Source organism: Pagrus pagrus, assembly GCF_965226575.1.
Source record: "Pagrus pagrus genome assembly, chromosome: 10".
In the NCBI taxonomy this organism is placed as follows: Eukaryota; Metazoa; Chordata; class Actinopteri; order Spariformes; family Sparidae; genus Pagrus; species Pagrus pagrus.
The window spans coordinates 26,733,102-26,746,925 of NC_140194.1; the positions used below are offsets into that span (position 1 = coordinate 26,733,102).

At 43.4% G+C, this 13,824-nt stretch overlaps 1 protein-coding gene across 2 annotated transcripts in view; it reads right to left on the reverse strand.

Moving 5' to 3' along the window:
- LOC311263989 (protein arginine N-methyltransferase 8-B) overlaps window positions 1-12,345 on the reverse strand; it is a 31,275-nt gene extending 18,930 nt beyond the window's left edge. The window contains exons 1-4 of one of the 2 annotated variants that reach the window (XM_084364468.1): window positions 12,329-12,345; window positions 9,591-10,345; window positions 4,487-4,732; window positions 2,102-2,257 (exon numbers count right to left, since the gene is read on the reverse strand). In XM_084364468.1, the coding sequence (XP_084220594.1) occupies window positions 2,102-2,257; window positions 4,487-4,732; window positions 9,591-9,659 (471 nt within the window). In that variant the 5' untranslated portion in view covers window positions 9,660-10,345; window positions 12,329-12,345. Of the gene's footprint in view, window positions 1-2,101; window positions 2,258-4,486; window positions 4,733-9,590; window positions 10,380-12,328 lie in introns of those variants that run through there. The other variant, XM_084364467.1, reaches the window with a different exon arrangement.
- Window positions 12,346-13,824: the final 1,479 nt, after the last annotated feature.

Here is a 13,824-nt window from a genome sequence, read left to right on the forward strand (position 1 = left end):
GGCTGCAACTGAAACAAACGAGAATGTTGCACCGGGTGTATGCATGCGTATGCACTTGTATTGCTGTGCTGTTGGCGAGTGTTGCCATTGACAGCCCTCTAATTGGCAATGATTCCTCATCTCCTTCCTCATCTAGACAGCCATTAGCCACATGTCCATCAGCGTCATGCTTCAGTGGGAGTACTGAGGCCTCGGGGGGTGTGTAGAGTCAACACACCCTCACACGGTGCCTCCTGCACCTCTCACTAGTGTCAGGAGGAGTCACTGTCATGTAGTCCTCCCTGTGGGCTCCCGATATAGTGCTTCTCGCTGGAGACACAGGAAGTGCAATTTTCTAACTTTGCCCAGGTGTCACGACAACATACTGTAACACTTGTTTGAAACAAGCTAAGCAAGATGAGGGACACACTTGTAAATGTTAGAATTTAAAGATGCCATATGCATTTTTGATTGCTAGATGGCAGAAAGTAAATCGTCCCATCATCTAACATGAACAAGCTTTGATGTCTAATGTCTAAAGTGGGCATCTTGCATTGAGCTCAACACACTCTGGCCCATTTATGGTCCATTAAATTTTGAGAAAAGCATCTAGCTCTCTTCTGTCTCTATTATTTAGAACTAGCAGATGTAAGTGTTGTCATCGTTAGCTAATCTCCTGTCCGTTTGGCAGTCAGCAGTCCCCTCCCTCCTCTCCATGTCACTGTGTGTTCATTAGCAGACAGGGCCGCCTCCTTATGGACTTCTCTGTCCTGATTGGATAAAGTGGGCACGGATACCAGAAATCTTGTTTTGGGGTGACATGGGTTACGAACCAAACACTCTATTACAGTGATTATTGTTGGAATACAGAGCTATTAAACACTTAAAAATCACTTACAGCAGCTTTAACTTTACGTTCCTGCCTTATATTCTGCTTGTTGGTTTCACACTCATTTACCTGTGCTGAGCAGGTAGCACACAATCTGCACGGTCTATATCAGGGCTTGTCCCACAAACTGCATACTGCTACATGTTTGTGATGTTTAATGTGTACTTCCTCTGCTGACAACATTAGCCCGAGCAATGTATGTGCTGTATTCTTTTGACTAAACATATTAATTTCACACTGTGGGGAGAACGACTTTAAAACATGATAAATGAAGAAATAGCAAATGATCCTTAAGTGTTTGTCTTCAAATACATTTGGGTTCCAGGTGAATTATTTATGGCTGTCGTCAAAATGTGGGATATATTATTAGAAAAGATATTGCTCTGTTACTTATGGAATTCAGAGCCGGGGACTCTTTTATGGGATCCAGAATAGAGGTCATCATTTTCCTTTTTTATGTAACAAGGTCCATATGACAGAGTGGTGTTCTTGTTGGCCCAGAGCCCAGTCCTTCCACCTTACGAGCCCATCTTTCACATGAAGTGTTATGATTAAGGTATGAGCTTTGGTCCGGGGCTCAAACTGAGAGCATCTAAATCAAAGGTGAACGAAATCCCTAAAATCTTAGCCCCATTTCTGTGGATAAAACCCTTCCAGATGGACAGCAGTAAAAGCACAAACTGAAGTGATATTCCAGTTTAAAGTACAAAGAGAGGGATAGAGGAACTGAGCGAGACAGCAGGAGAGGGAAGGAAAGCAAAACATGAGACGCAAGCTAAGTCACACACACAAACACATAATGCCAACCAGTAGCTCAGAACAAGTCTTGTGGCAATTCCAAGGTAATCATTCCTCCCCTGGAGCAAAACCACGCTGTCTGGAGCTGCGGTACAAAAATAGGTTCCACGTGGTTATCCCAAACTAGCGATGTGTATCTAGCGTGCATCCTCAGACATGCCTTGACTAGCAATTACTTCTGCCCCAGTACACGTTAACAGAAATAGCTCTCAAAATCACTCAGCCTGTCAACCTGCCTGAGAGGCCACACACTTTTATCACCTGCCTGTCACGGAAGATATTCCTCCAGAATTAAAGGGAGTCTGGCGAGAAATGGTTAAAGAGTAACCAGTCGTACACATGCAGCACATGCACACAGTGTGAGCAGCTTGTCAGGCCGGGCTCCACAGTTATTCGACCCCGATGGTTCAGCATGATAAAGGAAACACGTCTTACCCCATACACGTGCTTCGCTCCCGCCTTGGCGGCGAACATGGACAGGATCCCAGTCCCGCTCCCGACATCCAGCACTATTTTGTCCTTGAAGACATGCTTGTTGTGGTACATGGAGTTCCTGTAGGTGAGCGTCCTCACTTCGTCCTTCAGCATCTCCTGGTTTAGCATATGACAAATAATATAAGGAGGATGTTGACACAGCTAACCCCTGTGGAGAGCGACAATTTGTTTTGCTGAATTACTGGCTGGACGGTGGGTGCCTGGATTTGCTGTGGTATCTGCAGTGGAGCGGTGACAAATATCACACAGGCCTCACCTAATCTTACTCTATTACATCTCAGCCAAATGGTTTACATTCAAATCCATAGTTGGTGTTTCTGGATAAATCCCATGAGCCCGCAGGCTCAGCCTGTCTGCAACTCCTGTCTGCCGGAGTTCATGCATGTGTGAGTGTGAGGAATGTCCAGAAATGACAGAAATACATCTGACCCACATCTAAAAGTATTTTGAAAAATCATTTCACAGGTCGCAGTTGAAACTCTTCTTATACAAACTCTAATACTAAAGGTTTCCTTTATCTACAAAGCTGCTGAAGTCTGATAGAAAAGATAAAAATATCATCCTGAATAGTGGAATTGTAAGACACATTAAGAAATAAAGAAATTAATATTAAATATATTTACAGGTGACTGTTAAGTTTATTGAAATCAAAATTGCTCCATTCCTCCACCATTCTCCCTGACGTCCACATGAGCGTGGATCTTAAGCAGGGCATCTGCATCCCTGGCAGGAGTTTCTCTCTGCCCGTGTCCACATCTCATGTCCTTTGACAGGATTGGCTGACCGTAACCCCAACCATGGTTCTAACCATCTCTGACAGTTAGCATTTGGCCGTTGCTGGTTGTTAGGGCGGCACAGAGCAGGAGGATGAGCTACCTAGGAGGCTCAGGTCAGGAAAAACGTCACACACAATCATCATTAAAGTGCCTTACCAACACACAGTAGAGAAGTCTAAACAATAAGAAAGTAGAAATTAAGGAAAAAACCAACATGGAGACTAACATCAGCAGAGAAAGGGGGTGCCTGGTACAACCAATTCATGGTTTCCACATCTGCATGGAGACAAGTGACATTAATTAACCCAGATCTGTGAGGGACTGTCCACACTACAAGCACAACGAGTGTACATGCACTGGAAAGTTAAACTGTATTTCATCAGTGGTCCTATTCTTGTTCAGTTGCACACGCTGTTTGCTTTCTTAACATTTCACATTGTTCAGCCAAAGTCAACAAACGTCCAGGCGTGTGTATAGAAACACCTGCCCTTTCACTGTCCATGTGCGAGCTGACACATGGCCACATTCATCCTAGAGTATAATGAAGGCTTTAATGGCCTAAGTGGTCAAATCTGTAAGAAAGTTGATTTCCCAACTTGCCAATTACTGACGCTCTGGGATTATAGTTCGTGTTGGACGCCATCCCAAAGAATCAGTATTTGATGAGTTGGGGGAAACAAAAGCGTCAGTATTTGAGACTCAGATATCTACTTTTCCTACCAATGGGACCTTTCAAAGTTGGAATGCTTTGCAGATTTGTGCTAGTTTTGCCTGGTTCTGTTCTATTTTCAGACCGCATAAATAATGGAAACCTTGTCCAAAATCAATGGAAAAATGATTTAGGGCTCCTTTAAATGAAAATAAACATTTTTTTACAACTTACATTTGTAATTTAGCCATTGCTCCCATTGGTTATGATGATATTTTATCCAATTCTTCATAGCTGAGATCTAAGGCAAAGCATCTGTCTGAGCAACCGCAGCACAGATCAAACTGTTCTTTAACTACATTTTCTAAATCTTTTATGACCAAGAGAAACGAGAAACATAACTGTCCATGTAACACTTTAACTCAGTCTTAGAGGGATATTTCCTGGGTCATTTTGATCTATTGCATCTCCAAACACAGTTGTGTTTACACTCATTTTTACAATGTGATGGATGAAACCCTTGTGCTCACATATGTTGTCAGATGTGAGTTTTATTAATGAATTTACGCTGATGCAAAAATCTGCATGTAAAATGCAGAGCTGATGGAGAGTGAGTGTTTGAGGGGTGATACACATTCATCAGGATGATCTATTGACTGCAGGCAGTGCATGAACCACATTGTTCATATAAAAGATGTGGCAGAAATGCAAACAGGAATGTGCACACTGAATTTCTGGTTCCTAAGATTTCCTACTGTCTGGTCCAACCCTAACCCAACAGCTCCAACCCTAACCCAATAATCCTTCGAACTCTAACCCAGTACGTCAAACCCTACCCCAGGAATAGGAAAACAGAAAAAAACATCCGTCAATGATTGTCACTAGGACATACAGGCGTACCTCATGTATACCAAAGTGTGCATAAGAGTCAAAGTAGTAGTCACGTGAGGTCATCTCCTCTGGGCTGAGGAACTTTGACATCTTGCCGCGCCCAGCACAGTTAGGCAGGTTGGCAGCATGGGGTGTATGTGGCGGCAGGGGAGGCCGCGTGGTGTGCTGGATGGAAGGCACCGGCTTGGGCAACGAGGTGGGCTGCGCCGACTGGGACTGAATTATGCGGATTGGCTGTGGCTGTGGCTGCGGTTGCTGGAAGGAGACAGATAAAGAAGAAAAACACTCATTTAAGGTTGAGGACTCTTGTTAGGTGAACCACTTTAGTAACAGCAACTCGGCATCAACAATATCACAGGAAGACATTTGTATTCATGGACAGGGACCGGCTTCGACTTATCAGCCATCCCCCTTAACATTTCCATTTGAGCCTCTCAGCTCATCTATCAGTCTAGTGTTTCGTGGAGCAGTTTGGTGAGTTCACGGAGTCCAGAGAGCCCACTGAGTCGAGAGGATACTTTCATCACTGACATGAAGTCGGCCTGTCTGTCAACAGAAGGCAGAGATGGCAAGAAAGCTTTGCGCAGAAGGTCCACCCATAACGCTCTGATTATCACCTCTGAGGCCAGCAGGGAAGGTCTAGCAGTGTGTGTGTGTGTGTGTGTGTGGAGAAGGAGAAAAAGAAACAGACTCCCAGCATCTCTGTATTTCGAGCCAGTAAGCCATTCTGGTGTGTCTTCTCATTCCAACTTACAGGCTTCTAAAAATAAAACATAAATAATCGGCAAGATGGACCAAAATAGGTGGCTGACAGTGTTGCTTCAGTATTTTCACAACAGTATATTTCATTTTTAACGTGGGAGGAGAAACAAAGGAAGAGGACAAAATGTAAAGTTCTGCGTTTCGGGAAATCGTATGGAGGTGCAGCATATAAGCTCCATCTCAAATACATCACTCCTCATAGTATTTTCCACTACTATTATTGCCTTTTTCGTGCATTTGCATGAAATTTGCATTTATACAGTCTGATCTGGCAGCACACTCTGACACATGCTGCCGCTGCTGGAATTCAAACCATTTCTTGCATTAATTTTTCTGACTTTACCTTTCAGAACTTCAGTCTATGTGACACATGTTCACCTCCGGCTGAGACCAATTAGCTTTGCAGAAGGCAGTTCTCCATCTTCATTGTTGAGACAATGGACAGCAGACACATCAGCTTGAGAGTATTTAGACTGGAACAATAATCCACAGAAATTGAGTAAGGCTGATGTATAACAGAGTCAAAAAGGTGGATAACCTTACAAATAGATGAAGTCATACTGTTGTGACAAACAAGGCCAGTGTAAGTCTGTGTGTCACATAGATCAAGTGGACTTAGAGTAGGATTTCTGTCAGTGACATTGATTCTTGCTTGTTTGCTTCTGTCCACCCTCCTCCTCCTCGTCCTCCTCCTCGTCCGCTTCCTCCTTCATCTTCCTGCATCTATCCCTTTAAAACGGCCATTAAATTACTCTTTCCCCGCTGAGTATTAAATGCCACATGACTGGGACATAGTGAGTGAGGAAATTATATGGGCAAATAACTGGCCACAACATGGTGCATTCACACTGAAGCTGACCTGGATTAATTACATATCAGGTGTTCAATAAAGATGCATTGAAGAAGCGTTTTTAGCCGTGCTAGCTGTTAGACAGTTTGTGCCCTGACTGAAATATCTCCCCAACTATTCCACAAACTGTCATCAAATGTTGACATACATTAAATAAATGACCAAATACCTACAAAACTAATTAGCCTCAGCCGTATGTTGTGTTTAGTGCTAATTTGCAAATATTAAACATTATTTATGCTCATTTCCGGGTTCATAATTATATTTCGGGTTACTGCTAGAACAGGTTTATATGCTTTAATGCTCCAAAAAACACATCAGTTTTCACGTACTGTATACATACATCTTTTTTAGCTACTGTCTCTTTAAGATTTGATTGTTTGTTATATAAAAGACGAGGTACATTGTGAGAGACTTGTAATTAAAAAGGACTGACCAACTGTTGAACTTCTCTTAATCCTTTAAGCCATGATGCTGATCTGAAGAGGGGGCACTTCAGTACAGTGCAGCATTTTAACCCACCACTGAGACTTTACTGTTACTTGTTGATATATTTATATTTAGCAAATTAAAAAGTAAAGTAAGACTAAGCTCAGTTATGAGATGTGTACGCTCCCAGGAAAGACTGCAGATAAATGACAACAGGGAAAGCAAAAAAAAGACAGATTTGATAAACAGCTGGCCTCAGGCCAACACTCTTAGAGTCAATAATTACAAGACAGGGCCACCGAAGAGGTGATTAAGGCTGCCAAGTTAATATAGAATCGATGAGGACTTTTTAAAAGTTGCAATGTGGAAAAACAGAATTGCTGCAGGCTGTCATTAAAGGATGGATTAAAGCAGATTGGGGTGCAGTACGGTCAGAGGGGAGCAGCTGCAGTGAGTGTAACTGAGATGTCTCGACACAGGGAAGAGAGGGTGGCACATGTCCTTGCTTCTGACCCTGCGGACGGATAAACACATTTGGGCTTCTATTTCAGACTGGATCCTCACCTCTACATGGAGGTGATGATGGTTATCTGAGAAGGGCATTCAATTGGTACTTGTGTTACACAGTCTGTACAAGGGCACACATGGTCACTTTGTACCTGTTACTACTGAGGTCAGGGTTAATGGCAGTGAGTGGACTTGTATGGTAAATTATATGTCATTTGAGGGTAACCTGGTGATTCATTGCATAGCTGGAAAAAGGTGCACTGTAAAAAAGAAATCTGTTATTGTACGGCATTTTTCCTGTTTAATTTACAGATTTTCCCTGTATTTTTTAATTACGATATGATATGATACGATATGATTCCATACAATACGATAAGATAGTTACACTATTAATCCCCCAAGGGAGAAACTGAGTGTCAGAAAACTACTACACAACTAATACACACAAAATATCAGTAAAAGCACAAAAACAGTGAATTTACATGTATAATACCAAATAAAATTACATGAACAATCTATAACTATGAATGACCATACTTTTTTGTAGACATTTTTTTCTACATAAAAATATTTATTTTTTACATTCAAGATTAATTCACATTCAAATATATATATGTATATATATATATATATATATATATATATATATTAAAAAAGGATCAAATTTGTGATAAGTAACCGTAAGTATTGGCTCTGTAGTTTTACATACATTTGTGTGTTAATTGAAAGACATCTTGTATAATTATTGAAAATTTTAAACAAAAACATGAAATAAACGTGCTTGTATCAATTTTCTAGCAATACATTAAAAAAAGTTAGCAACTTCATTGTGACAACACGTCTTGACTCTATGTTTTTGCCCAATTGTTTGTTGGTTGGTTTGTGAGCAGGATTAGATGAAAACTACTGAACAGATTTCCACAAAACCTGGATGGAGGATGGGTCTCAGCCCAGAGTAGACCCGAATGACTTTTGGTGTGGATTTGGATAAAAGATCCAGGAATTTTTTCTTACTTTCCTTAACATTGCAAGACAGGGCGTTATTTGACATTTTCCTGCAGGGATCTTGATAAATAAAATAAAAAAATCAGGTGTATTTAGATGTCTTGTATCTATTTATGAGCACTATTTGATGCGGATCCAAATAAAAATCTGGATCTAGTGGATTTAAATATATTCTTTTTGATATTGAATTAGGCCTGGTTGAAATAATGGGGACTGTTAAAAAAATAAAGATCTCATGTGAAATGAGGGCATGTTTTTATGAAATAGCCTACTTATCTTTTGTTAATTTACAGTATATATTGGCTCTTCAGCTTCAGGGAATATTACTGTTTTTTTATTTTGTTTTTACAGTGTACAAGACAGATGGATTAAAGTCAATGGTGGCTTACTGCATGGAAGGCTTTTTACTGCGGTAAGGTCAGAGGAAATCAGCATCTAACTGATCACTTCATGGAAAAAAGTCCTCTAACAGTCGGGAAAGAGATCCACTTTGGTCTTCTGCCATACAGCACTTATGCTGTATGGCAGAAGACCAGAATCCCATCCAGGCATCATCCTCTCATTATGATGTATCAGGTGCCTGCTGCCCTCAGATGTGAGTGCATTGATCAAATCTTGAGAGTGAACAAACTTGCTTTGATGAAACTTTTTTTTTTTTGGATGAATGTTTAACCAAGCAACATGAGGCTGTCTCCATCTCCACAGGGCGTTTGAATCTTTCAAGCATTACTTTGAGATGTATCAGCACCGCTCCTTCGGTAGCCACTCACATTGTGAATGCAGATGTGACACATTAGACTCGTGTTGTGCTGCTCTGAGATCACAGCTCAAAAACCGAGATGAACTCTTATGTGAAATGTGTCAGATAATGCGCATTTGGGGATGAAGGGTGGGGGTCGAGTAAAAACTACTCCCTGCGTCCTGGGGATCTCCCCCCAATTTAGGCCCAGCAGAGAGCCATTAACATCACGTCTCCGGCTCATCCTGCTTCCCCTCAAAATCTGCTCCACACATCATGTCCCAGCGTTCCCCGCTGCGCCTGCGAGCTGCTGCAGTACCTTGGACAGCGCAGCGTGAAGCAGCAACACGCTCTGCCCCGTTCAGCCTCACCATGCGCACACTGTGCCTCATTCAAACTGCTTCTTTTAATGCAAAGACATTCAACTACATTTAGATATGTTCACGACGCCTTCTGAGGGATATCTATGCGAGAACGGGTGGGAACATTGTGCGTAAGAGGGAGAGGGAGAGCAGATTCTCCTTGTCACATCCTGTCATCTAAATACATGAAAGTGAGATCATGCTGAGATATCATAATACTGGGAGATTCAATGTTTACGCACGCTCTGCGTAAAAATGCCTGTTTTCTCGGGGCAAACATGCACGCAGAGATGGAGCCCATCACTCACACTGCTCTTTCATCCGGACAGCCAGCATCCTGCATTCTGTCCGAGGTGCAACTTCTGCTTAAAGGTAGCGGACACGCTACGGGAGGCGTTCAGGACCCGGGAGGCAATCACAATTGAGTTAAGGCAATCAAAAGGTGTCTCTCACACTTACCTCGATGCTCTCAGACTCCGCCATTTTTCTCCTGAGGAGCATGCAGCGGGACGAGTGCTTAATTCCCATAAGAGCCGGCGAGATTTGTGCTCACACTTAAAGAAGAAGTGAAGAGGGCGAGGAGACGGTCCGCTTTACTGTCTGTCCCTGTCGGTCCCTTATCCTGTCAGTGGTTCTCATTCACATCCCAAACTGCGGTGCTGTTTAAAAATTCTAAAAGACACCAAACTACGCGAGGTCCCGCTGTTGCTGTGAAGTGGAGTGGATCCCATGGCGCAAAAGTTTGCAGTCCACCGGTGTGCTTTCCTGGAGAGCCTCGGAGGAGAAGACATTGCTGCACCAGAAGACAGATATGACACGCAGCGTCCTATCCCATGACCCCGCACGCCTAGATGTGAATCTCAGAGGATTACTAAAAAGAAGCAGCAGCTTGTCACGGGCGCACTGTTTTTGATTGATTCCTCTACCGCAACATTGTTTCTAAAAATAGCGCAGCATCCGCCGCTGCCACACACTCATACACACACTCACACACAGTGGAAAAGAAGACTTGCTGCTGCTGCTGCTGCTGCTGAGTGCACGCACACAAATCTCGGTGATCGCCTTGGAACGTGCGCGCAAATGTCTTCTTATTAGCAGCGTGCCATCAGTGTCCCCTTCCCGCGCCTCGTGGCTAATGTCACTCCTCTTTGCTCCATTTAGTCGCTCTCCATCCTCCCGAAGTGCTGAGAGAATGAACTGCCCGCTCGCCCGCCCTGGAGAAAGTTGGAGTTGGTTCACTCTCAGTTGGGGAAAAAAAAAAAGCGAGGACGTCGTGTGCTCAGGTTGCACACACACACACTGGAGAGAGAGAGAGAGAGAGAGAGAGAGAGAGAGAGAGAGAGAGAGAGAGAGAGAGAGAGAGAGAAACACATTTGCGGTAATATCCTGGGGAAAGACCTTCAAAGTACATTTTCTATTCTATTTTTGTTTTTTTCAAAATGACCACAGACAGTGGAGGTCCCCTCTCGGTCAGTGTAGATATATAGTCCTCTGTTAGCAATATTTACATGTGTGCGTGTGTGTGTGTGTGAGGAGATGACCACTCCTGGCTCACTGGCCGGAGGGCCAACATCAGAGCTGGCTGCTGTTTGCACGCCTGTTATGTGCTTCACCTGCTCTGCTCACTCCTGGGATGAACCAGGACAGCCTCCACACACACACACACACACACACACACACACTTTCTTTGACACCTCTGAGTGTTACTGCCTCAATAAAAAAAGACAATCTCCTCCTAAACCAATGTAAAGTCCCTGTAGTGATGCATGATTCTGTTAAAACCCCTCTGACTGTGCCCTAGCTGCAGTGCTTTTGCCTGTATAAATGACTGCAGACTGCCATTGCTGCCAGGGCTGTTTCATAACTAAGTGTGCGCTACTGTATCTCCTCTCTGAAGTCTTCTCTGCTTTTGCACTGGAGTCTATTTTGAGTAGAGGCCATCCCTCTCTACCACCCACACCACTCACCACTTGTTACATTATTCAGCAGAGATGGTAGGCAGACACCCAACAGGCAGTAGGCAGGCACCAGAATAGAAGGCTGTTTAAATGCTCTTTTTGTCGGCATCATTAAACACATAAATACACCTGTGCATCATGCATTAGAACATGGAGACGTTCATTATGTTCATATATATGTTCAGGCAAATTAACATGGCAGCTACATGGGTAGGTATGCACATTGCATGCAAGCAAATGAGGCTACCCACTGAGCAAAAACATCCAAATGATGACGTCCAGTGGAGAGCCAGAATGATGGCCTCTTAGACGTCTTTTCAACATTCACTATCGATGTCCGAGTGTTATCAGGGTTCAAAATTAAAAATCCATTCAGAGTTAAATGTTCGTGTTTACACTGATTTTAGACATCTTTTCACCATCAGTCATAGAAGTCTAAAGAACTTCTTGTGGTTCGAAATGAAAGCTTCTATGATGGATACATTTTACTCCATGCAGCAAAAGCTACAGGGAGGATTTACACACATGGTCTCAAACTCAGTAGCCTGCATGAGGCATGCACTTCACCAGGAGAGCTATTCCTCGGCCTTATGAATTACCATGTTTTGGTCATCCAACCTTCATCAGGTAAGCTAATATTCCAAGGTTGAAACATGAATTTTGAATTGTCTTTTTGTTCATTGGATAAGGTCATGTTAGTGACTAAAGCACAACATAAACACAGCTGTTGAGCTGCATGCTTACCACAACAATGTCTTGTCCCACGAGTTAAGTTACCTCTGTTGTTCTCCACGTTTCATCGTCTTGTACTTCCTGTTTTATGTTGATACTTTCACAGGCTGTGTTCCAATTCAGGAGCTGCATCCTTCGAAGGATGCGGCCTTTGCGCGAAAGTGACGATCACAACTTGATGTCGCCATTTTCCTTCTTTCTTTCTTCTGTTTCGGGCACGCAAAGGATTTTGGGATATGGGAGGCTTCGAAGGATAGTAGCGGTGCATCCTCACAAAAAAGGGGAAAAGAAGGCTGCATTTGTGGGGTGCATTTGAAGGAGCCTTTGAATTGGGACAGCCTTCGCGCGGCATTGTGACGTAATTGGCCTTCAAATGACCCTTCGAAGGATGCAGACCCTGAATTGGAACACAGCCACAGTCTGCAGCTACGGTACTTTTCCACTCACCTCACCTCTGCTCCTACCTGCCAGCCAGCCACACCCACCTCGTTGCCTGACTCACCTCACCTGGACTCTCAGCTGCAGCTCATCTGCAATCAAGCCAGTACAAAGACTCCTCTGGCTCACTCACTCATTGCCAGATTGTTCTTTGCCTTTGTGACAGACTTTCCAGCATTTTTTCTCGGATGGATTTCCAGGATTTGACCCTGCTTTGTCCTGACCTCCTGGCCTCGTCTCTGCCCTGGTCAAGATCTCCACCTTCTGTTCCCGACCACGAGTTTCGTCTGTGTCCTGCCTGATTCCTGGTTGCCTGTTTCCGCCTCGGCTGAGCTACAGGAGTCTCCAGCCGTAACTCCAGTGGGTTTCATTTCCCCCTAAGACTCTCAGTGTTTCTCCCTCCCCCGGTCACCTGCTGGTCTCGGGAAATAAAACTCATTACTAACTCTTCCCAGTGTGTCTTGCAATTTGGTCCAAACCCGACCCATTACAGATACTCACATCTTGTCTCGTTTCAGGTCGTGCACTTCCTGCCCTCGTGTGCTTCCCTCATGGGTGATTACCTGCCCTGCCCTTATGTGTTAGTTTATGGTTAATTGTGTCCGACTCATTTATCCAAAGTTAAAGAACAAAAATGGTTGTGTTCGGTAGAAGACGTGTGAAATGCATCTCTGTGCAAAACAGTTTGCATTTCCATTTCAGCTCACTTTCATCCCTTCCCTCTCCTAGCACAGACAACAGTGGAACCTGTTTCCAGGGGACACTGAAACGTGATGAACACCACTGGGACACCATGCCATGATTTGTAACTCACAAACTAATTGAGGTCATCTATCCCTGAGTGATGTTGGAAAATTTGTTAAATTGCAATTATTTTTTTTGATAAGACAACATGGGTTTTCCAGCTGTGTTCATTTCTTTTAAGTGTCCCCAACAGTTTCCCTTGTCTGTGCTACTTGCAGCATTTCTGTATTTGCAGCATTTTTTTTTTCTGTACACTGTGCATTTGTTGTCAAGTTGATGAATATGTATTCTTCATTTATTTTTGTTTGGCTATTTGCGTGTGTTTTCTTGAGTTGCAGTATGTTATCGGGGGACCACTGAATGTCTGTATGAAGAGCTGCTAGCATGGCTAAAAACACCTGGCAAGCCCACAGATTCAGGGTCTTGCCAGGACACGGGGATCAATATTTCACCACACGGACGATTGATCATGCATTCAAGCAGATTACCATTGAGATGTTCTTTGATCTCCATCTAATTACCCTCCTACTCTCCGATAATGTGCGGTATCATTTCTGACAACGGCAGCGGATGACTTGGCTCTTTCACTGGGTTGACGCTCCTCTTCAGTCTCACAGTGAGAGGATCACACTCCGAGATGCACTGAAATCACTTCAATTACCTCATTTTGCCTCCCGCTGATGTGTATCTTCTGCTCTTTTATCATCGCACGCCTTATTGCGCCGAAAATACCTTGTCACTTTTTTTTTCTGATGGAAGAGCAAAGCTAAGATCAATGGTAACAGTCCATTGTCCAAAGTTACAATAATTGCTTCCTCCTC